The sequence below is a fragment of the Carassius auratus genome, chromosome 7 (assembly GCF_003368295.1).
Source record: "Carassius auratus strain Wakin chromosome 7, ASM336829v1, whole genome shotgun sequence".
Classification (NCBI taxonomy): domain Eukaryota; kingdom Metazoa; phylum Chordata; class Actinopteri; order Cypriniformes; family Cyprinidae; genus Carassius; species Carassius auratus.
Window position 1 is genome coordinate 25,176,642 of NC_039249.1, and position 25,518 is coordinate 25,202,159.

At 36.1% G+C, this 25,518-nt stretch overlaps 1 protein-coding gene across 1 annotated transcript; it reads left to right on the forward strand.

Annotated features, from left to right (window-relative positions):
- The first annotated feature begins 564 nt into the window (after positions 1-564).
- On the forward strand, positions 565-24,023 carry nsmaf (neutral sphingomyelinase (N-SMase) activation associated factor). Its single transcript, XM_026268094.1, has 31 exons — positions 565-740; positions 2,224-2,313; positions 3,171-3,249; positions 3,321-3,385; positions 3,511-3,547; positions 3,636-3,686; positions 3,803-3,874; positions 3,965-4,012; positions 4,110-4,162; positions 5,406-5,535; positions 5,638-5,709; positions 5,864-5,972; positions 6,957-7,133; positions 7,220-7,299; positions 7,387-7,477; positions 7,977-8,040; positions 8,136-8,187; positions 8,334-8,454; positions 9,007-9,138; positions 10,580-10,622; positions 10,769-10,929; positions 12,229-12,337; positions 12,443-12,501; positions 12,643-12,707; positions 17,650-17,717; positions 17,851-17,974; positions 18,330-18,413; positions 20,426-20,576; positions 20,673-20,775; positions 20,914-21,023; positions 22,063-24,023. The coding sequence occupies exons 1-31, from the start codon at positions 703-705 to the stop codon at positions 22,155-22,157; spliced, it is 2,733 nt and encodes a 910-aa protein (XP_026123879.1). The 5' UTR covers positions 565-702; the 3' UTR covers positions 22,158-24,023.
- The last annotated feature ends 1,495 nt before the right edge of the window (positions 24,024-25,518 follow it).

A 25,518-nucleotide genomic window follows, 5' to 3' on the forward strand; every position in this document is an offset into this window, starting at 1 on the left:
TAGCTGGTTTACAGTAGCTGTGTTTGATTGGTGTCGGAACTGAAATCTGCTGGACTGTATAGCTCTCCAGGAGCAGGGTTGGAGACCCCTGATACATCCTTTTTTTTTTTTTTTACTTTTTAACAGTTGTGAAGTAGGTTCAGTTTCATATTTGGCCTAGTTTTTCTACAGTGGAAGGAAATAGAGATGTGTCATCAGTGATGATTAAAAAATAGCATAAATGTATTTTCTATGTAGGCTGGTTCAGAATGAAAAAGATCAGAAGAAGCCATGGTTCACAGGAATTTTAGAAACACTAAGGGCTGTGGTGTGTGGTTTATTTAAAAAAAAAATATTTTTTTACTAGTTTACTAGGCTATATAACTGGATATATTTCTGTCTTTTAATTTATTTTACCTTTATTTTTTTCCTATTTTTTGGCTATGTTCTGTCCTGGCAAGATTTCATTAATAAAACACAGCAGGTCACGTGGACCAGCCAATCATAATCAAGGACCGAAATTATTTTTTTATAAGTAGATTTTTAAATTTGGTCGCGTCAACAGAATGTTATGAATGGATAAACACCCAAATTCCAAAAACGTATATAGTTATTTATTTCTCCACAGCAGCATGAGCGCAAGCAGCATGAGAAGCGATCAGCCGGTTCTTCCGTTTCAGAGGACTTCCGTGTTTACATGTCTGCAGCAGGCACCGATCCCTCATGGCTTTCATTACGAAGAAGGATCGCAGCAAAGAACGGTATTGTGTTTTCATATTTTCATATTTCATATTTTAACTGACATACCGGCATCCCAGACGGATCAGGAGGGTATTCTCTCTCATGTCCGTCCCGTAGGAGTCTGACTTCAGGCCTTTTGTGTCAATTTAGCTCGCTGGGTCCTCCTCTTCATAGGCCAGTAAAAACATCTAACACATGTACGTTATACGTGTTGTTACGTGTAGCGTTTATGTTAGAGTAAACTCAGTTTTTTTTCTTTTCTTGTTAATACTTTTATTTCGACTTTAATTAACATTTTCATAGCATCGGGATTGAGAGATAGAGAGAGAACGGTGGGAACAACACCAGTCCCTTGTTTGTTTCAAGCGCGTGGATACTCATCTTATTGCAATAAAGACTCACATTCTCATTGTGATCGCAATACGTTCTTCTTTTGACCTAATTTGGAAATTAATTTTTTTACATTTTTTTTTTTTGCAGTTTACAAAAATTCTGATTGCACTCACATGATGAGGACTGTTGATGTCACATGACCAGAGGTGTCATACAGACTTTATTTATTAATTTGTTTCGTTCCTTCAGGCAGAGACCAGGGCACTTTACTTAAAGTCACTGTGAAATTAAAATTGACTAGTTTTATTTATTTATAGAGCTTTGCAGTGTTTATTATAATTTATCTCTTGCATCATTATTTAAAAAAAAGTGCCCTACTAATATTTAGTTAAAAACATTAACTTCCTTGCTCCTTTGGAGCAACATATCTGATTATCGTCCTTGGTTTGAACAGACCTTTACTGAGTGTACATTGAAACTAACTGAATTTTTCATTATAATTTGAAACCAGAGAGATACTTTACTCAACATTAAAAATGCTCTCATCATTTAGAGAATTAGTTTGCCAGAAGTCATGGTTTATAGTTTAAAATATTATTTTTCTTGCACACCTATTGTTTCATTTTATCCTCTGGCTTTGTATGTGTTACCATTGGGATCATTTTGTTTATAAAGCATTTATAAACTTTTGAACAGCTCTTAATTTGAATTATATGGCCTCACAGAGATGGAAAGGTATTTATTTTATTTTATTTTATTTTCTTCTAGTAATGTGTTTAAGTTCATCTAAAGAATGTACCCCATACATCTAGGACGGGATGAGGTTGAAGAAATGATGGTCAGACCATCCTTTTAATTAAGAAATCTAATGAGAAAGTTTTTTTAAAGGATTCCAACATAACATGAAACAAACAAACAAACAAACAAACAAAAAAAAATAGATCTTGTAACACAGTTGCCAATAATACAGGATAGATGTCCAATGGCATCATAAGATACCTGCAAAACATTGAAAAATTAAACCTTTAAAATTACTAAAACTCGCATTGGAAGAACAAGAAGTAGGGTTTTTGATTAAAGAACCTTTCCATATTCCATTAGAAATGTATCACTTTGAACAAAGGAGAAAAACATTTGAAACATTTGCCAGTTGTTAATGTGTATGTGCAGATTTTCGCTGCTGCTGCTGGATCTGGAGGAACATTATTTTGAACACCACACTGCATATAATCTGACCGCCAGAGGTCAGGAGGCAAACAGGTGAGCTAACTAACTGAATAACTGATCTTGAATAATTTATTTGGGGAATACAATATGTTTTCAGAATATGACACCGAATTGCTTGGCTGTACGATTGTCTAGTGATGGGGAGTTGACTCCAAAAAGGTTGATTCCTTGACTTTGAATAGCCCTTGTGCCAGAGTCAATTGTAAAACAGGAATCGATTCTTGAGTTTGTTGATGTGACTGAAATAGTTTACTTGTTTACTCATTTACTGACCCCTGTTCAGTTCACGATACCAGGTATTTGGACACATCGCACATCAGAGAGCCAGAGCTGTTGGAGAGCTAACTTTTTCACATATGTTTTCCTACACTATAGTAATAGCAGAGAGTTTTTATTGATGATTCCTTGAACCCTTATATGAAGATATATATATATATATATATATATATATATATATATATATATATATATATATATATATATATATATATATATATAATATTATAATATTATATATATTTATATATATATATATATTTTTTTCTAATTCACTAATCCCTCCTCCCCTCAGTTCACACCTTAGTAAGTTCATATGAATAGTTAAAACAAAAATTTACTTTTGTCATCATTTACTCACCCTATGATTTTTCTCTTCATGGAAAACAAAAGTTTTTTTTTTTTTTTCTTGTTCTGTCAAGTTCTGAAAATGAAAGAGAGCATCATAAAAAAAAGAAAGCAACTTTTATGGCACATTATAGATCTTCCGAACCTTTACAATAGTTTTGTGTTCATTGTTTGCTGAAATTCTTCCCCTCCTCTGTTGGAGTCAGAATTTGTCACTCAACAAAGATAGTCCTTGATGACTTTTTAATATCTCTTTTTATACACAGACGAACCAGTGGCTCACTAAAAATCTGTTCCAAATCAATCATTTTTGAACCCGATGATGCTGTTAAGCCTATTTTAAAGGTATTATCTTCATATTATCACCAAGCTTGCTTTATTTCTTGCTCTGCAATAAGAAAATGTATTTCTTGCAGATTCTTCTGAAAGACTGCAAAGGAATAGGAGCAGTGGAAGAAACAGGCCACAACCCATTTATAGAGTAATACGGATGATTAATGTTCACAAAAATCATGTTTTGTTTGATGTTTTTGGGTTTAGTGCAATTTTGCATTGATATCATTTTAATTATTTTCTTTTTCAATTCCTTTTTATGTGTGTTTGCAGAAGTAAACCTGCCTGTATTCTTATAGAAACCAAGCAGGTAAGTGCGCCTTACAGTTCCTCTTAAACCTTTAATATCTGTAGTCTTGCAGGTTTCATTATTATTATTATTATTATTATTTTCTCAGATTTATCTAATTAAAGAAGAAAACGTGGTTGCTCCATATAAATATGAAAGGGTGAGTTCATGGAGTCTCCGTCCAAAATATCTGTTGTTTATGTTATAGTTTTGGCAAATTTCAAGACATAATATTTATTCTTTTTTTTTATGTATTGATTCATTTATGCATGTCAGGGAGAAAAAAAGGTCACATTCCAATTGGAGGTGCCGGGAAAAACAGAGGATGTTGTTCAGATGTTATTACAGGTTTCCCCCCCTTTTCCTTTACGTTGATATTTCAAGTTTTCATGGGGTCTTTCATCTTGATTGTTTGAAGTAATTTGGCATTTTTTGCAGTTACACAGAGCATCCTGTCTGGATAAGCAGGGTGACCAGACAGCAATGGTCAGTTAAAATGAAACAAATTTTCATTATTTTATCATTTGCGTACTTTTTGGAATATTTATGAGTGATTGGTGTTTGATCTGTTTTTCTGCTGAAGGTTGCAGCTATTCTGCAGTCCAGGTTAGCAAGGACACGTTTCGATAAAAACAGGTAAGAACCAACAAGTATCATATCTGTTCGTTCATTCATTTATTCATTCGTTCATTCAGTTGCTGATGATCTTAGAGTTTCACACTGCATACAGAAGTAGTACATAAGCAGTACATGCACTACCATTCAAAAGTTTGGGATCTTTTAGAGAGTTATTTTATTATTATTATTTTTTTTATAAACAGCATCTCCAAGATGCTTCAAGAAACCTTCTTCCAAAGCTACAGGGCTGTAAAATCCAAATGCTGTCAAAAATAATATAATTAATAGATTTTCCTTACCATTTATGATTGGGTTATTCTATCATTTGGTTTGACCGTCCTCTTTGTGTTTAAAGCTTTTGCCCTAGGTACATTTGCACAAAGTTTTTCAGGTAGTTTTGCAGGTAGGTTTCTTGAAGCATCTTGGAGACGTCACCGCCGTTCTTCTGGATTTAGTCTGTCTCAGTTTGTTCTGTTTCTTCGTGTCATTCCAGACAGACTTATGATGGTGAGATCTCTGTGCGAGCACTGGCTGCTGTCAGTGCAAACAAAAATCTCACTGGATTATTACAATCATTTTCAAAATTCATGTTTGGAAATGTAAACTGATATTTCATACTGACACACTACAGCAAAAGACAGAAACAGCTTACTTATTACTTTCCCATTTTTAGCTGGTGAAAATTCTAGTTCTAATAATTTTGGCCATTACTATAGAAAATAGTTCTTTTAAATTGTAGTAATATATTCTTTTTTTTTAACCGAAATAAATGCAGCCTTGTTGAATATAAACCCTTATGTACACTGCACGCATCTTGTGGTGTGTTAAGGCTCTGATGTGGCCGCAAACAAAAAAACTATTTTGAATGGTAGTATATGTCTTTCAGATATTATTAGGTTGCAGTATTAGGTTGCAGTACTATCATGTGCTATGTCCGAACTGATTGCACTATATTTTCAAAGTTTTTTTTTTTTTTATATAAAATCATTTTCTAACTGTTTTTAAAATGATTTTAAGTAAACGTTTTAATCATTTTAAAAGTTTTAAAATTGCTTGTTTTATTTTTTTTGTTATTCTTCATGATTATTTTACTTTCTTTGATGTAAAGCACTTTGAATTACCATTGTGTATGAAATGTGCTATATAAATAAACTTGCCTTGCCTTGCCTATTCAGACAGAGTTAACAGATCCCAAATCTCTAGTATTTCAGAATTGTGTTCACGTTGAAAGATGGATTAATTATAATGTTCGTGTCTGCAGTTTTCAGAATGTAACAGAAAACCCACACATGGAGTGTGTTGCAGAAATGGTTTCTCCTTTGGTGACAAACGCTGGTCACGTTTGCATCACTGATTGCAATCTTTACTTCCAGCCAATGAACGGCTATCCTGTGAGTTTTTCTGCAAGCCATGCTTTCTTTATCACATATCTTTTTATCAACTGTGCAGTTCCTTGACTGCAGTTCTTATGTGTGTTTCTGTATTTCTAAAAGGATTTAGTGGTGCAGATTGGGCTACATAGTGTAAGACGCATCTACAAACGGAGACATGGGTTGAGGCCTTTGGTGAGTGTTTGTTTGATGTTCTTCATTTATTTATTTGTTCTCTAGTTTTGTTTATGAAATTTACACACAAAGACAAAGATATAATTTGCAGAGATGCATTCATAAGTGAATTTGTGTATTTACTGTGTGTGTGTGTGTGTGTGTGTGTGTTAAGGGCCTTGAAGTGTTCTGCACAGAGAATGATCTTTGCTCTGATATCTACCTGAAGTTCTACAGTACTAAAGAAAGAGATGAGCTTTATTACTACATTGCAACTTTCCTCGGTAAGCTTTTATTTTTTCATTTATAGTTTTAATCAAGGATTTACTGGGAGGTTGTCACATGGGCTGTATTTCTGTAAATATAGGGGTGTTTAGCAGTGGTGCTGTTTCTATATGTAAAATTAGAAAGTTATCATATTTTTGAAATAGTTGTTAGGTAAATTGCAGTAGTGAACATCATAAAACCACATTTTTATCCCAAATTTGTATTTTTATTTTTAATTGTATTAAAATAGTGGTGTCTTTTTTTATTATTATTATTTTTAATACTTTTCCTTTTTTGCTATTTCATAAATTCTGTTTTGTTTTACAAATCAGTGTCCGTAAACGGCAGAATTACCCACCATAGGGTTTTTTTTTTTATAACCAAAATAAAGCTATCTAAAATATTTGATTGAGTAAAAGGTGTCGCAGCCAGCCCTGTCAGTATTATCCTCAATGTATAAAGGTATTTATAAAGGATAACCATATTATTATATTTATTTTCACATTATCATTTGAGCATTGGGTAGTAAAGCACATATATGGTTGAAATTCTGAGATGTATTTTGTAAATGTAGTTTGGTTGTGTAAGCCTGTCACTTCAAACCAACCATTAGTATTTTTTTCTTCATGAATAGTACACAAAATGTCAACAAACTAAAAAGTGGAGTCAGCGTTCATTGACTTTAATTGACACACCCCCAACTCAGAAGGCTGGGAGTTAAAAAAAAAATCCACCTCTGAATTATGATATTGTTGTGGAATTCCTGTTATTTAACTGTAAGTATGACTTGAACAGATCATGAAGTTAGTCTCCAGGAGCCGCAGTGGGACCTGTTCTACCAGGCTGACCTTAAAAGCATGCAAAACCAGCTAATAACAACCATGTTCCAAAAACCAGATCTTGGTTTTCCAGCAGGGTCTAAAATAAAATGAATCTGTAAGTTTGGACGTTCCAGTTTAAACGCATTGTATTTACTGAAGATCTGTGTGTATTTGATGCAGAAAACCATATAGCGGAGTGCACAGCGGAGAGCTACATGCTGCAGTGGCAGAGAGGTCACATCTCCAACTATCAGTACCTACTTCATCTAAACAATTTAGCAGACCGCAGTGTGAATGACCTATCCCAGTATCCAGTGTTCCCCTGGGTCATCAGTGACTACAGCAGCACACAGCTGGGTCAGTCTCCCTCTAACACAGACACACAGATCATACATCACACACATTCAAGCTAAAAAAAAAAAACTTTCTTTTTTTGTTCTCAGATTTGCTGAACCCTGCTTCATTTCGAGATCTCGGTAAACCAATTGGAGCTTTGAACACGGAGAGACTGGAGAGATTACTGGTGAGAAATCCAGTAATCACAGACATTCTTTTTAATGTTCGAATGTTCCTTATCTTCATATAAAAATCTCTTGTGTGTGTGCTACAGGAACGCTACAGAGACATGCCTGAGCCTCATTTTATGTACGGTAGTCATTATTCATCACCTGGATATGTGCTTTTCTACCTTGTCAGAGTCGGTAAGGATTTGTTTCAGCTTTATGCCTCTGTAGCAGTATTCGGGCAAAAGTAGTTTGAGTTTCATTTATTTAATGGATAACCTCTGTATACCGATTTAGATGGAATTGATACATGAGCATCTATTGCTTATATTTGAGCAAGCAAATTCAAGCTAATTTGTCAATCCATTACTGTTAATATTACCATGAATATAGCCATTGTTGCTGATATGGCATTAAAAACATAAATATATAAACAATCCATCTAGATGGGAATGAGTGGAGTCCTGGAGCATAAACGGGTGTGCTCTGGCCAGTGAATTGACGGTTTTAGTGACATGTGACTTGCATACACTTTGGTAGCTTTGAAATGTTGACTTGTGAAAGCAAAACAAAGGAGAAAACAAGATTTATGTCCATGTTACAAAACAAAGCATGCAATCTGTAGATCTGAATATGCACTTAGTGATAGCTTTTGTATGCTGTAGTGTTTGATGAGATGTATTTTGCCTTCCTGCAGCTCCAGAGCACATGCTTTGCCTACAGAATGGACGATTTGATCAGGCAGACAGGATGTTCAACAGGTATTTGCACACACTAGCAAACACACACACACACACACACACACACACACTGAAAAAAAACATTTGCTTACGTTAATGTGCATTTGTGTATGCAGTGTTGGTGAGACGTGGAAGAATTGTTTAGAGGGAGGCACAGATTTCAAAGAGGTGAGTTTTCTGAATTTAGTTTCCTGCCTCTCTATTGTATTGCAAAATTGATAATTTAGTGTGGTAAAATGTACTATTTTGTGAAGCGGTCCAATTGTAGGTCATGCAATAAAGTACTTGGTGTGTTTTTATCTGTGTATTTACAGCTGATTCCTGAGTTCTATGGAAGTGACAGCAGCTTTCTGAAGAATCTGCTAGGTTTGAATCTGGGCAGGAGGCAGGGAGGAGGCCGAGTTGAAAATGTTGAACTTCCTCCTTGGGCTTCAGGTGTTCCTTCTTTCTTGTCCTTCTCACTTTTTTCTTTTTTTAATTATACAACTTCTTATTTGGAAAAGTATTGATTTTGAAAGATCTGCATAATATCATCATAGCTGAAAAGTAATAATATATCATTAAGATAATCACCAAGTGCTAAATGTGCTGAAATAGCACATTTTTATTGTTCATGTCATTGTGTGCATCTGCTTTCTTTTAATGTAAATTAGGCTCATTATAAAATGCATTTAATTAAACCCAGAAATAGCTGCTTGCTGAAATTAACTACCTTTCACTCTCACCCTCTAACTTGGTGGTTTTCAATCCTGGTCCTGGAGAACCCCAGACACCGCACATTTTAGTCCTCCTTATTAAATGCCCTGATTCAACTCAGCTAATTTGTAAAGACTCCATTTATATAGCTCAAACTATTTGACCGTTATAGGATGAATGAAATTCAGTTGCCATGTGCAAATAAGTGCCACCCATCTTGCTTCGGTGCTCTATATATGAAATCGCATCTGATATTTTGTTCACATTTCTCTGTGTTGTGTATGTACGCAGATCCAGACGACTTCTTGGAGAAAATGCGTTTAGCACTGGAGTGTCAGTATGTGTCTGAACACCTGCATGAGTGGATTGATCTGATTTTTGGCTACAAACAGAGGGGAAGTGAAGCTGTGGCTGCCTATAATGGTAAAATAGACAAACACAGATTGGCATCAGTCAAATATTCAGTTATAAAACAGTGTTTAAAGTAGGGCTGCCCCCTAATAGTCGACTAATCATTAGTGACCAGAAAAGGCTTGGTCGACCAAAATTGTATGCAATTCACAGACAGAACATTTACTTCTATTCCATGGTAATACAATACATCGGGCAGGACATCCTAACGCCCGCCTATCATTCACCCACCACAAATATGGCTTATCATCTGAAAGATGTAAGTATTACATGGCTGCTCAATGCAACGTTAACCTAGAGAATGTGTGTTGTTCAAGTGTCTATGCAGAGTGTGTAAGCTGCACAATGCTCACAGCAGGACAGATGGAGGCGCTGGTGTGCTCACTTTCTCCTTAAATATTTTGTCATTTTTGGTCATTCAGATTAAAGTAATACAGGTGCATCTCAATAAATTAGAATGTCGTGGAAAAGTTCATTTATTTCAGTAATTCAACTCAAATTGTGAAACTCGTGTAGTTTAAGTCTTTTGTTCTTTTAATTGTGATGATTTTGGCTCGCATTTAACAAAAACCCACCAATTCACTATTTCAACAAATTAGAATATGGTGACATGCTAATCAACCCAAACACCTGCAAAGGTTTCTTGAGCCTTCAAAATGGTCTCTTAGTTTGGTTCACTAGGCTACACAACCACGGGTAAGATTGCTGATCTGAGTTGTCCAGAAGACAATCATTGACACCCTTCACAAGGAGGGTAAGCCACAGACATTAATTGCCAAAGAAGCTGGCTTTTCACAGAGTGCTGTATCCAAGCATGTTAACAGAGAGTTGAGTGGAAGGAAAAAGTGTGGAAGAAAAAGATGCACAACCAACCGAGAGAACTGCAGCTTTATGAGGATTGTAATGCAAAATTGATTCAAGAATTTGAAAATTTGCCTTAAAGATATTAAAAATATTAAAAATATATCTGTAGAGAGTGAAATGTCTACTTCCAAATTAACCAATTAAAATGGAAAACAAATATTGTCATTGTTATCTGTATGAAACATGCAAACAGCCATGTCCATGATAGAGAGTTGGTGTTGTCAAGTTCATCTTTTAAATCGAAAACAAAGAAAGCATGAGTTTATCAAATTATTAAAATGAAAATGCAGCCTCCTTACTGTTTTTCCCTGATACATTCATAATAATTACTTCTGCCCGTGCGCTGTGACAAGCTTTATGTCTATGCTATGCTTGATCACTTATTAGGCTATGTAGACAATTAATGGCTCATTATAAAGATTTAAATTGTTTATTATAAACATGCGATTTTGCCAACTAATGCTTAAAATGAATGACTGCTAGTCATCCAGAAAAATTCTTAATTGAGGGCAGCCCTAATTTAAAGTATGATGGATTAGTGTTATTGATATTTTATATTGATAAAACAATGATGTTTGCTATATTACAGTTTTCCATCCATTAACATATGAGGGAGGAGTTGACTGCGAAAGGTAAATTCATTAAATTTAAATATATCCCTTATTAAATAGATCATACTGTACTTGACTGCCTGAATGCTTTTTGATGCAATTTTAAGTTTTTTTTTTATATATTTGTCAAAGTACATTTTGCAGTGTTTATGTCTGTGTTTCTGCAGTATTGAGGACCCAGATCAGAAAATAGCCATGCTAACTCAGATATTGGAGTTTGGACAGACGCCTCGACAACTCTTTGTCACTCCTCATCCTCAGAGGATCACTCCACGCTTCCACAACCTGTCAGCCACCCCCAGCCTCAGCAGCAGTGAGCTATCACCATGTACGAGATAATCACACATGCATTGCACTAATGGTGTTTGTTTTGTTGAGACTGTCAGTGCGTTGTTTTGTTGTTTTTTTTACAGATTTTTGTGCATGTCTGCGGAGCCCGGCATATGACATGCAGGAAAAAATAGTAGTCTAAATTGTGTGCACGATTTACTAATTCATTCCCTCAATGTACTAAAAAGTGCACATTATTATTATTGCATTCCCTTGATTTACTATTTCGTTCAGTCGATTCATAAATTGTGCGCATGACTTAGCAAACTGACGGAACACAATAGTAAATCGAGGGAACAGAATAGTAATCGTGTGCACGTTTTAGTACATTGAGGGAATGAATTGGTAAATCGTGCGCACAATTAATTTTTTTTCTTGCATTTCATGCGTGGGGCTCCGTACATGTCTGGTTAGAATCCGATCATATTTAGTAAGTGTAAACGGCAAAAAAAAAAAAATCACATGAAAATACAGTTTTGTACAAATCCATTAATATGTTGTTTGAAATCCTATTTAAATTGTATTCCTTTAAATAAGTTTCAGTCTGACCAATTTCTTTGCCCAAACAAGGTTGTGTTGTTGCGAATTCAAGTCAAGCAGAAAATAAAAACGTACTGCTGGTCTATACCTCTAAGTTTTCAGACTTAAATCAGATTCCAATCAGAAACCAAAATAATCAGATTTCAACTGACAGTCTGAATAAGACCTAAACTTTTCTTAAACCACTCACCACAAACAAATTTCCAGCTGTTTGTCAGGGAAATGGCTTGATGCTTGTTTTCTCCTTTAAAATCAAACAACATTCTTTCCAGCCTAATGTACCACTTAAAATGGACCTTATCCAACCGTATCTTCCAACCCTTGCTATGCAGAGCTGAAATTGTCCTAAAAACAAGGTTCCTGAAATGATCATTTGGAGTGTTGATTTCGTTTCATGTATGTATGTACAGTGTGTGTGTGTATGTGTATATATATATATATATATATATATGAAAAAGCAGGAAAATAACAAGCAGAGAGCTGGCAAAATATATGAAGAGGGTGACCATTTCATCTCACACATTGAAACACAATCTGCAGCAGCATGGTTGGACATTCGATTGTACTGATTTGTTGAATTTAATCAAGGATGTGATAATTTTTTCAACCCATAATTTAAGCAAAATTGCCATTTTAAAGATTTTAAATTTTTTAGTATATGTGGAGCCATTAATGTGCAAATTAATATTTGAAAGTGTAATTTTATTTGTAAATTGTGTACATTTTTTATGATATAATCCATGAGTGTTTTGTGTAGCATCTCCAAGTATGGAATCATTTGAGGACCTGACTGAGGAAAGTAAGAAAATGGCCTGGAGCAACATGAACAAACTTACATTGCAGTCTTGCCACAAAATACATAAAGAGTGAGTATCTGTTAAGTAGTGTGTCCTTGTAATTGCGTGTTTTAAAACAAAGATTAATGTCAGATTTTTAAATGTACCTTTGACCCTTTTATTTTGGTTCTTCAGAGCAGTAACAGGCATTGCTGTGACCCTCAGTGGGGATTCCATCTTCTCAACTTCTCAAGGTTAGGAATTCATTGGTTATTTAGTCTCATTAGTGAGGGACAGATTCCTATAAATTAGAGTTTAATTCCGCAGAACTTAAATTATTAAATGATCACCTCTCAAAGGAAATCTAAGTAAACATGTCCTTTATCATCACGTAGACTCCACATTGAAGATGTTCTCGAAAGAAAATGGACTTCAAAGAAGTGTGTCCTTCTCGAACATGGTAAGATTTCTAGAGATTGTAGTAAACACAGTGGTCCTAAAAGGTATTTGAACTTAAGCCACACTTTAAAAATCTGTCTATTTAATTGCATTAGACATAAATTATACAATCATTTTTTTTTCAATCCTGTTCATGAGGAAGCTTTGCTCTGTCTGTCTAACACGCCTGATTCAGATCAACTGTTTAAGAGAGAGCTCTATGAACTAAAGTGTCTCAGGCTCTGTCCACATTAATATTGATAAATTTCCTTTTTTTCACTTTCATCTACTTTGAGATGATGTTTTTGTCCAGCAAAATCCAAGCTTTCTGAAGACGTTGTTTTTGTTTTAGTCTGAAAAAAACGTATTTGAAGATGATGATGCATGTTTAGTTTGTTTAGGTTGTGTTATCCGCCAGCGAGTGGAAAGTGGAAAATTAAAAAAATCTCATATTGAAGTGTAACAAATTGTTTTAAGCGTGGTGTAATAGTCAAAAAAATGTTGGGGGGTGACTGTATACCACTGCCAGGTTAGAATGAAATCGTCTCGGGTTACTTGTGCAACCCAAGTTCTCGGAGTAGGGAACGAGATGCTGCCGTATCTGGCCCGATGAAGAACCTGATAGTATCCCTGGCTGGTTCAAGAGGACAAGACCCGGGAACCAGGGGCCGTGTCAAGATCCAAATTATAGAACCTGATAAAAGTGTGTGGAGAGAAACTTCCTCCCGCTACACAAATATCCTCTAGGGGGACTCCCCTAAAAAGATTGTTAGAGGATGCCACAGACCTGGTGGAATGCACCTGAATGCTGAGAGGTGAAAAACAGACACCCTAACCCAGTGCAAAATTCTGTGCTTTGACGCGGTACACCCACAGCAGCCAGCACTAAAGCATACTAACAGCTGGGGAGACTTCCTCTACTGGTTAGAACTATCCACATACAGCTTCAAAGCTCTGACAGGGCAGAACATGTTAAGTCTCTCATCCTCCCCTGAAGCATTAGGAGGAGGAAGAAAATAGTGAAAGGTGACCACTTGAGAGTGAAAAGATGCAGACAAAACCTTGGGAACATATCCTGGCCTGGTTTGTTGGGTTACTTTAACCAGACCAGGGGCAAAAGCCATACACACCTTGATGACCGAGAGCTTTTAAATCCCCAACTCGCTTTAATTAAGTTAGCGCCAACAAAAGGGCAACCTTACCGCCAGAATTAGCTTAACAGGCAGAAACGCATACAGTGTCAGGTTCGGCCATGGGTGAGTGAACTCATCTTATACGTAGAGGTGCTGGGGAACTCAGGAAGAACCAAAGTGGACATTGGGACAACTCCTGTGACGCAAAGAGGTCCACCTCCACCCTGCCGAACAAGTCCCAAATCTGGGCTACTGTTTGGTGGTTCTGCACCCATTTCCCTGATCTGAGCTTCTGTCTAGACAAGAAAATCAACTGCGAGGTTCAAGACTCCCGGGACGTGAACCGCTCTCAGGGAGAGGAATCTGCTTTGAGACCAATGGAGAAGACTGCGCACATACCTGTCCAGGGTGTATGACCTTGAACCCCCTTGGCAGTTTATATGAGGACTACCAACATGTTGTTAATCCTGACAATCACATGACACCCCTTGAAAGAGTGTGGAAAATGTATCGGTGCCAGAAAGACGGCTCTTAGCTCCAGGCTGTTTATTTGGCAGGAGAGGAACTCTTCCGGTCAAACTCTGCAAGCTTGCCTGCCCTCGAAGACCATGCCCCAGCCTGTCAGAGAGGCATCTGTAGTAACCATTCAGCAACGGTGAAAAGCACCCATACTGACCCCTACTGACATTTCCTCTCTGAGGAGAGAGTGACCCGCCACATTGAAAGAATGCGAAAGCAACTGTGTGAGACCAACCTTACTAGGCGAGAAGCTGGTGCCGTCAGGCGGACCCCTAACAGTTTCATCCACCAAAGCAACGGCCTCATATGAAGCAGCTCCAGGAGCAGCACAGCACATGGCTGCAGCCATGAGGCCCAAAAGCCTGTGACAGGTGCTTACAGAAACATGATGGCCTAGCTTGAAGCGGGCCATTCATGCATTTTGGCTGGAAATCCAGACAGGAGCAAAACGGGCCTGCATCTTAACAGAATCCCAGTGAACCCCCAAGAAAACTGTCTGTTGAGATGGGATGAAAATACTATTCTTGGTGTTTATTCTGAGTCCAAAAGGACCGCATGTGTTGAAGGAGGTCATCCCTGTGGTGACTCACTAATTCCCTGTAGTGGACCAAAATTAGCCGGGCCTCCAACCTGTTTTAGACTTCTCCTTATTTTTTTATATTTTAGACATCCATCAATTAGTGATGAAAAAAAATGTGCTGTGCTGGTGGAAACAACATGAGACCGTGCTACTGTGACTGTCAAGAGCGACTGGATGGTGTTTATTGTCCTGCAACAGTAGCACAGCTAAACAGTTCTGCGTTCAAATACATGCGATAGGCTTCAGTTTGCATATAATAAATGTGATGGGGGAAATAGTAAGGAGATATTTTAATTATTTACTAATAAACTAGTGTTTTCGGAGTCTGTGTCGCAAGGATGAAGTTGCCGATCCTGACTAGTCATCTCCTCATTAGACATACCTTTTAGAGAGCAATGCATCTTCACAGATTATAATGAAAGTGATTTTGTTTTCGATTTGTTCTATTTCGTTAAGTAGTCATTTAAAACTTTCTATTGATATATTTATCATGTCTGTGAGGCATGTTTTCACAGTGTTGGTTAATTTTTGTACTTCTGTTAAAGACGAGACGGCAGAAAGCTCAGTGTTTTGTTGATATTGTGAGTGCACACAAATAAAAGTTGATCCTTTGCAGTTATGATGTATTACTCTTACCTTTATTAGCTAAAATGATGGCGTATCCACTGAAAAAAATGCAAGTGATCACGCTGGCATCTCCATGTTCTGAAGCGTCTCTGCACAAACTATTGTATATAGCACATTTAAACATTGTTATATGCTTGAACTGATTTACATCTCTTGATTTTATTTTAGGCAAGTCGTAATGATTTGAGAAGGCTATATTTATCAAACATAGACTGTCTACCACTGGACGTTTGGTCGTTACTTATATAATAAATAAACTTATATTTAACAAACAAAAACTGCTCCAAACGTTTTACTAAATGAATAAATAAAGAATCAACATATAATCACTTTTTATAATCAGTAGTATAAGCTGTTTAGGGACTGTTTAGCTGTTCAAATCAGACACATTAGAGCATCCCTTCATTTAGACACAGTGGAAGATCTGATAAGAATTAGTGTAGAGGGGCCAAATCTGGAAGATGCAAGGAGAAAAACTTTTCTCCTTCTCATGGATCTCTGTGAGATTAAGCCACAGGTGGCGCTCTGCAGCCACCGAGCCCGCCACAGAACGACCTATAGAGTGTGGCTCTGTGGAGCTCCTTGACTGCTTCTGGGGTTAGACCCCCCCCTTGTCCGTCTCTTTGGGAGGCTTAGAGAATGGCCATAGTATGAAGGACCATGCCTGTCTGACCAGCTGCCATGTAGGTCTTTCCGATAAGGGTGGAAGTGGTCCCACATGGTTTAGTCGGAAGGAGGGGGTGGGACATCCAGGAAGAGGCTGAAGATGGTGAGAGGTTCATAGCTAGCGTATCCTCGATTGCAAAAATGATGGTATAGCCCTGCTCCACAGAACCCACTAGGCTGGTATAGTCAGTGGCTGCCGCATAAGTAAGGTGGACGGAGAATGGCAGCTTCCAGGGTCTGGAGCAGATCTCCTGCAGATTCCCGAAAAAGGGCTTTCTCCGTGCAGGTCTTGAATTTGGGCGCTCAGGAACTGCTTGTCAAGTTTAGATGACTGGGATTCACTGGGGTCGTCGGGCCAGCATGTCTACAAGCTCAGAGTAGGTTGCAAAGGGCCACTAAACGTGAAAGCATCAGGCCCGAGTAAATGTTCTCTAAAGGAAATTTAGATTTGTCAGCTTTATCACACCGCACAATGCCACAGATGTCGCAGGTTTTGAGGGAGCATGCAATTGGCATGCTGACTGTAGGAATGTCCACCAGAGCTGTTGCCCGTGAATTGAATGTTCATTTCTCTACCATAAGCCGTTTCCAAAGGCATTTCAGAGAATTTAGAAGTACATCCAACCGGTCTCACAACAGACCACGTGTAACCGCACCAGCCCAGGACCTCCACATCCAGCATCTTCACCTCCAAGATCGTCTGAGATCAGCCACCCAGACAGCTGCTGCAACAATTGGTTTGCATAACCAAGGAATTTCTGCAAAAAACTGTCAGAAACTGTCTCAGGGAAGCTCATCTGCAAGCTCCTCATCCTCATCGGGATCTCGACCTGACTGCAGTTCGTTGCCGTAACCGACTTGACTGGGCAAATGCTCCCATTCGATGGTGTCAGGCACTTTGGAGAGGGGTTCTCTTCACAGATGAATCCCGGTTTTCACTGTACAGGGCAAATGGCAGACAGCGTGTATGGTGTCGTGTGCGTGAGTGGTTTGCTGATGTCAACGTTGTGGATCAAGTGGCCCATGGTGGCAGTGGTGTTATGGTATGGGCAGGCATATATTATAGACAACGAACATAGGTTCATTTTATTGATGGCATTTTGAATGCACAGAGATACCATGAAGAGATCCTGAAGCTTTTGTGTACATAGAAAAAGTCTTAGATCTTTGAGTTCAACTCACAAAAATAGGGGCAAAAACAAAAGTGTTGCGTTTATAAATTTAAGTGTAAATAATCATGCATAAATTCAACTGGCGAAACTATGCACATGCTCGGCCGAGAGAGGTAGAGAAAGAGCGAGGCCCGTCTGCTCACTCTCCATCGCTTCAAGTTCCACATCCGAACCCCAGGTCGCAGGCCTCTGGAGTGCAATGGCGAAAAGCATATGATCTTATTACCTCTAACTAAAACAATTTCTTTTTCTCAAATTACCCTTAAGGCACTGTCCTCCTGTCTGATGCTTCCTGATGATAAGATTGTTGTGTGCTCCTCCTGGGACAACAATGTGTAAGCATTTATATAGTAACCACAGTCATATCATATCCATACAAACATGTAATTTAATACATTTCTGAATTTCTCTCATTTTTATCACTCTTCAGCCCCTTTATTTCTGTTCATATTTTCATGTTTCCTTTAGATATTTTTACTCCGTAGCATATGGAAGAAAACAAGACACTTTGATGGGTCACGATGATGCAGTTAGTCATATTTGCTGGAGGGATGACAAACTTTACACAGCATCTTGGGATTCTACTGTGAAGGTATTGTAAATTAATTTAGCCAAGTTTGCTTTCTTACAGAACATTTAGGGATGGATAAGTCTTGGTTTTACCTCTGAGCACAGCTGAATGTACTGTGCAGTTACTAAGGACACCTTGTTTACTTGGTTTCAAATAAACCTTATTAACATTTTTATTTCTGGTGAACTTGAAAAAATCCAATAAAAAATTGCTGATTTCAGTAGGATCTGAAAAATTATAGTGGAATATTTTAACTAATTTATCTGTCCTTTTATAAGGGACAAATGATTAAACATTTCAAAACACAGCATTTTTTTTTAAATCATGGTTTCAATTGACTTTTCAGTTGACTACTTTCTCTGTTTTACTTCAACAGATTTGGAAATGTGTAGCAGATGACATCTCCAGTAATAAAAGGACACAGTTTGACCTGCTTTCTGAATTTGAACATGAGGCTGGGGTTAGTGCTGAGGAATCTTTAAAAAACTGCAATATAGGCAACTGTCAAACAACTGATTATTCATTTTTTTCACATTTCAGAACTGAGGTGTAAAAGCTTAGTCTCTTTAGTTTATCAAATTAAATGTTAAGTCTCATAAACCTACTATTTAATTTTTTTATGCCAGGCTGTATGACAGATTGTAGCAGAAACATCTAAGCTGTACTATTGCCTAGAGCCAGTCACATACCTAACAATGAGTTATTTTTTTAAAAAGTGAACAAAGTGCTATAGTTGAGTTTGAACGATGTAAAAAAACAAATGGAATAAGAAGCAATCTATTATTATATCTCTATATAACTACGGAAAGGTAAGCTTTTTAATGGAAAAATGTGCAAACTAATAATCTTTAAGCCTATGGTGAAGTCATGTACATTTAAATTGTATCATACTTGCCCCAAATAATTGCTTATTGCATTGCAGGATTGAATATTTTGCTTAAAGCTATCATTTTGTTATTAGTATAATAGCTAGTATTGTTCTAGCTAGGTTGGACTAAATGTTGGTTAGTTATTGCTATACAATTCCCATAAATTAACTAAAATGTAATTGTTTGATTTACATTTACATTTAGTCATTAAACAGACACTTTTATCCAAAGTTACTTACAGTTGAGGACAGTGGAAGCAATCAAAATCAACTTTGAATCAAGAGAAATGAGTATGTTTACATGGACAACAATATTCTAATTTTAACAAAGTCACAATACTCGGATTAAGAATTTACTATGTAAAAAGATTTTTGATTACCTTAAATTGGCTAAAATCATACACGAAGTAAACACAAATCAAGGTAATCACATTATTGAAGTGCAGTACAGACATGTACGCACCTTAATCATATTACCATCTTGTAGGACTTTTTGCCACATTATGGACAGGATACACACATGGCAGTGTTCAACCTTTTGACAGCAAACAAAAAGGATGGTTTCAACAACGCCATCGTCTGTTTACTCATAGCATGAAAAAGGTACATTGAAAGTATTCAGTGACAGAGGCACTATGAAAGGAATATTCTAAAAGCTACTCATGTAAACACCTTAATCATAATATTGTGTTATTCAGAAAGAATAAGGTAAATAATTAGAGTACTGTTGTCCATGTTAATGTAGTTAATGATATGCAAGTGCAATAACAAGTCTCAGTTCGCTTAATGCAGTACACATAGCAATGTTTTTTTTATTATTATATAATAAAAAGAAAAAAGATAGAATAGAAAAAAGGTAGAGTAAGCTAGTGTTGGAGGCCTTTTTTTGCTTTTGTTAATTTTATAATAAATAAAAAGAAAACCGATAGAATACAAAAAGATTGGAGAAGCCAGTGATATAAAAACCACTATATAAAAAACAGGCAGTTAGTAAATGAATACAGTGCAAGTCCAAAATTATATAATTTTTTTTTTTTTTTAAGAACAGAATTCGAAAATGCTAGATGGAAAAAAGATGGATGAGATGTGTTTTTAGTGATTCTTGAAGATGGACTCAGCTGCTCTGATTGTGTATTATATTTTCTTACATTATAAGCTCTTGGGTAACAAAGTTAACTGGTTGAGCCTGACATATTTAGTATGTAAAAAGTTACTATTTGCTGTTCTTTCCACCATGTTATACAAAGTGTCTAAATGATTTCCATGCCACAATTTTTGGAGAGTTAAATTTTTTTAATAATGAAATTCATGTAGGTTTGTGCACAAAATAAAAATAAGTGATGAATTAATTTTATTTTTATTAAAGTAATTAGTAAAAAAAAAACATTATAATCACTTATTACAATATAATAATTGTAATTATTTGTAAATATAAAATGTGGCATATATAATAGTTCTCTCACTAAGCAATGGTTGTTAAATTGTACATTTACAGTATGAGTGCACTGATATATTTGTGCCCTAATGAAGAAAAGTGCATTTATATTATTTTGTGAAAAATGTAACATTTATGTAGTTTATATATTGTAAATAAATATTTACAGGTTAATACTTTAGATCTTGGCCCAGGTGGCACACTTTTGGCAACGGGTACTAAAGAAGGAACACTTACTCTTTGGGGCATTGACAACCCTGTCCCACTAAATCAACTGACCTGCCATTCTGGAAAGATTCATCAGGTGGCCTTCAGTCCTGGTGAGTGTGTCTTTCATATTAATGTAAGAATATTCAAGATCTTTTATTTTTTATTTTTTTAGGGGTAATTTTGTATAATTTTGTTTCTGTGTTCAGACAGCAGACATATACTGAGTGTTGGGGAGGATTCGTGTTTGGTGGTTACAGATGTGCAGACAGGCATGCTCATCGCTACTGTACATTCAGAGGAAGAGCAGAGGTGAACGAACACTGAGATATATATATATATATATATATATATATATATATTGGACTGTGTTTTATGTTAAGGAGCTATTTTATCAACATGTACCGCTTCCTTTATTTTTTAAGCCAAAGATCACTTTCTTCCTTTTAGGTGTTTCTGTTGGGATGGTAACACTGTGTTATCTGGAGGGATGTCAGGAGATCTCAGTGTATGGGACCTCCTTAGCAGTAAAGTCGTCCACAAAATACCTGCTCACTCAGGTAAACACACACCAGTGAGTCTTACCAGGGGTGCGTTTCCCAAAAGCATCTCTAGTCGACTATGGTAACAATTTCTATTGAACTCTGTTGGTAATGATGGAATTTGGCATCCTAACTGAAATGGAGTGACTTTAATCATTTGAAAAGCATAGTTCACCCAAAAATTACAATTCTGTCATTAATTACTCCCCCCTCATGTCGTTCCAAACCTGTAAAACCTTTGTTCATCTTCGGAACACAAATTAAGATATTTTTGAGGATGCCGAGAGCTCTCTGACCTTCCATAGTCAGCAATGATCTTACGGGTTTGAGGATGAGTAATTATGACAGAATTTTCATTTTTGGGTGAACGATCCCTTTAAATGCTCTGTATTGCCAGAAACTCACCCACCCACACTCCATGTGAGATGTACAAGATTTTTGACTTAAAACAAATTCCAATTGTTGGACATTAGTTTATTACTAAGCAAACAATGCAATACTCTATATAAATAAAATACATAAATATTTTACTTACTAAATATTGTATGTTCATTTTGATTACTCTGAGGTATTTTTCGCTTTTTTTAAATATTGAAATCTCTCTCTCAACATTCTCTTAATTGTCTGCATTTTGGATAGCTTTTTGTATTAAGGATAGTGGCTTAAGGTGGTCTCACTCGAGACGAGAAGCGTAGTGCCCCACAGTGCCGCGTCTAGGACATCGTGAGGTATCACATATCGCACGCGCACATTCTATATGCGCGAGCTCAATTCTGAGCTTATTTAATATAAAATAATGCAGATGGCGCTCTGTGGCGCGGCAGGAATTTGAACGGCGTCCTGAGTCGTAGCTGGGCACCACGCTCCTAGAAAACAATGTTTGAATTTTAAAGACTCGATGTGGTGATGTGCTTCTCGTCTGGTGTGTGACCCCCTTAAGAATTTAGTCAAAATGCTAAATTTTTGTTTAGTAAAAAATGTTGTATGTAGCACTCTTTAACATTCCAGATTTTGGTTCAGCCCTTCGTATTAACCTGATTGAGTATCTTTAATGCAGGTGCAGTAACGTGTATGTGGATGAATGGACAATGCAGTACTATCATCACAGGTGGTGTGGACAAACAGATCATTCTTTGGAAACCAGAGTATTAACAGTAACACTTCTATGTTCGATAAAACAATTCATTTTTCAGACCATTCAGACCAAGGTCAATTTTCACCATGTGATTTCATGGGACAATTTAACCGTACCAAAAAACCTCTAAAATAGAAATCTTGACAAAGTGTTTGATAAAGTGGGGAAAGTATTTATTTTATCCCCTGTTGATATTGTATATTGTCTGTACTTTTTATGGTAGGTTTATTTTAACGTATAGAGACAGAATACCAACCAAAAATTCCAGAAATTAAACTATATAATTATATTAAATCGTTATATATAATACAATATTTTATATAAGTTATATAAAGGTTAGAAATTGATTTGCATTTCAGTGCAATAAGTATTTGATCCCCAAGCAAAACATGACTTAGTACTTGGTTCTGAAACCCTTGTTGGCAAGCACAGACATTTTTTTGTAGTTGGTCATCAGGTTTGCACACATCTGATCCACTCCTCTTTAGAGATTCTCTCTAATTCCTTAAGCTTTCTTGGCTGTTGTTTGACAATTCAAATTTTCAGCTCCTTCCACAGATTTTCTATAGGATTGCGGTCTGGAGACTGGCTAGGCCACTCCATGATCTTAATGTGCTTCTACTTGAGCCACTCGTTTATTTCCTTGGTGGTATGTTTTGGGTCATTGTAATCCTTCAAGACTTATCCATGACCCATCTTCAGTGTTCTGGCTGAGGGAAGGAGTTTCTCATCCAAGATCTTACAGTACACAGCCACGTCCATTTACCCCCCAATACAGTGAAGTCGTTCTGTACCCTTAGCAGAAAAACCACCCCAAAGCATAATGTTTCCACCTCTGTGCTTGACTAAAGGGATGGTGTTATTTTGGTCTTAGTTGGCATTTCACTCCCTCCAAACACGGCGAGCCGAGTTAATGCCAGAGAGCTTAATTTTTGTCTCATCTGACCACAGCACTTTCTCCCAAGCCTTCTCTGAATAATTTAGATGTTCATTGGCAAACTTTAAACTGGCCTGTACATGTGCCACCTTGAGCAGAGGGACTTTGTGGATGGTGGAGGATTTCAGTCCATTGCATTGTAATGTGTTACCAATGGTTTGCTTGGTGACTGTGGTCCCAACTGTTTTAAGATTATTAACAACCTCTTTGCGTGTAGTTCAGGGCTGATCCCTCACCTTTCTCATGATCATCCTTTCCCCATGAGGCAAGATCTTGGACGGAGCTCCAGACCAAGGCCGATTGGTTTGGATTTCTGGTCTTGTAGCCCATTCAAGCCTCGTGCAGATCTACAATCTTGTATCTGACATCCTTTGACGTCTCTTTTGTCTTGCCCATGGTGGTGGTAGAGGCAAGATACAGATGGTTTTATACACCTAATGAGCTGACATTAGGAGTAACTTCTTAAAGTGACCGGACTAATCTCTGTTCCGTATGGGCACATAACCAATCTGTCGGAATCAGAATTCCTGCTGGTTGGTATGTGATCAAATGCTTATTTCACTTACTGAAATGCAAATCAATCTCTAACCTTTATATAATGTGTTTTTGTCTGGATTTTTTTTTTTTTCGTTTCTGTCTCTACTATTTAAAAATAAATGTACCATAAAAATTACAGACCCTTCATTTCTTTTTACAAGTGGGCAAACTTGCAAAATCAGCAGGGCATCAAATAAATATTTTCCCCACTGTACATTTGGTCAAAGTTTTAGAATAAGGTTGGTTATACAAATTGCAGAGTTTTAAAAACACCTCACCACAACAGTTTTACATTTATTGTTTAGTTTTTTTTTGTTTTTTTCCTGAAAGCTAGCTCTGTTTAGTAACTGGAATTTTAACAAAAGATATGGATGTCCTATTTGGCTCAGTGAAATATATATATATATATATATATATATATATATATATATATATATATATATTTTTTTTTTTTTTTCTTTTCTCTCTTTTTCTTTTAAATATTATACACGTATAACATTTGGCATGTCAAATCTCTTTCAAAATGTGCATAAAACAGCAACAATTCATATGGTTAATGAAAGACAATCAGTTATTATGATTGTCCTTACTATTATTGCTTTTGAATGTAACCGCCAAATCATACTTATTAAAAATTCATAATACATCATGCTCGCAAATTGTACAAAATTATGAGATCAGTTCTAGACACCTTTATTACGGGTGACTGAGGAATGTTCAGAAGTATTAAGTAGTTATATATAGTATATGTTTGATGTACTGAAGGTTTGCTGCAGTCTTTTTGAGCGATAAATAAATATTCGATGGGGATCTTTTTTTCTTTTATGTGCCTTAGTTTTTAATAGTTTGAACATGAGCATTTCTTTTAATGCCCACTCTTTAAATATGCTTGCATCTCTAGCTAAAATATATACCCAAAAATTATTACATACAAGTTATGCATGACAATATATTTGAGTGAAACATTCTGCAATATAATAAACTGTAGTGTTATGTCTTAAGTTTATGGATGCATTTGTGTATATACAAATTTTATATTTCATACACTTATTTATGTTTCAACAATGCCTTGAAAAATTGCTCTTCAGTGAAGAACACTTTGTGTTATGTATAAAAAAAAAAGAAATTAAATCAAAATCACAAGATTATGCAATATTATGTAAAACCTCAATGAGCTCACAGGTTATTAAAGGGATTGTTCTTTCAAAAATGAAAACTGTCATCATTTATGTTTTTTTTTCCAAGCATGTATAACTTTCTTTATGCTTTGGAACATAAATTTAAGATATTTTGGTAAAATCATTTATTTATATATATATATATATATATATATATGATTTCTACATATTTTACAATGAAATTCAAAAATTCAAAGGTCAAATGTTGTTTGGCTCCAGTGTTATAGAAAATATATTTTATGTTCAGTGAAGAAAGAAATGCGAACAGCTGTGGAACCACAAGATTGTGAGTAAATTATAACAGCATTTTCATTTTTGGATGAATAATTCTACACAAAGTGGCATTTTATGTGTGGACTACATGTTTTAGTATATAGGTTTATGTAGTGGACTCTTTTCCTGTTCTGTATTTTTTAGGTTTTAATGTGTTTTTATTATTATAATTTCTTTTTTCTTTTTAATTTTTTTATAATGTATTTTATTGCCTCTTGGAAGAAAACTGCTGGAATTTCAAAATGTCTTTACAAATGCACAAATGTTTGTTTTTCCGTTTATGTTATACTGGACAGTTATTTAGTTTAAAACCTTTTCTCTTTGTTTTTTGTTTTTGTTTTATTTTTTTAAATAGTAACATGACTAAATATGCAAAGATACAAATTAAAACTATCCTTAGTCTGATTATATGTTTGCCTTGTTCAAAACTCTCCTTTGGTGTGCCCATTTATT

Excerpts from the sequence above, each read along its gene's own strand:
- nsmaf (XM_026268094.1), top strand. The coding sequence starts at position 703 with ATGGCTTTCATTACGAAGAAGGATCGCAGCAAAGAACG. Across the intron at positions 12,338-12,442 it reads TGCCACAAAATACATAAAGA|AGCAGTAACAGGCATTGCTG; the intron begins GTGAGTATCTGT and ends TTGGTTCTTCAG. Across the intron at positions 12,708-17,649 it reads GTGTGTCCTTCTCGAACATG|GCACTGTCCTCCTGTCTGAT; the intron begins GTAAGATTTCTA and ends ATTACCCTTAAG.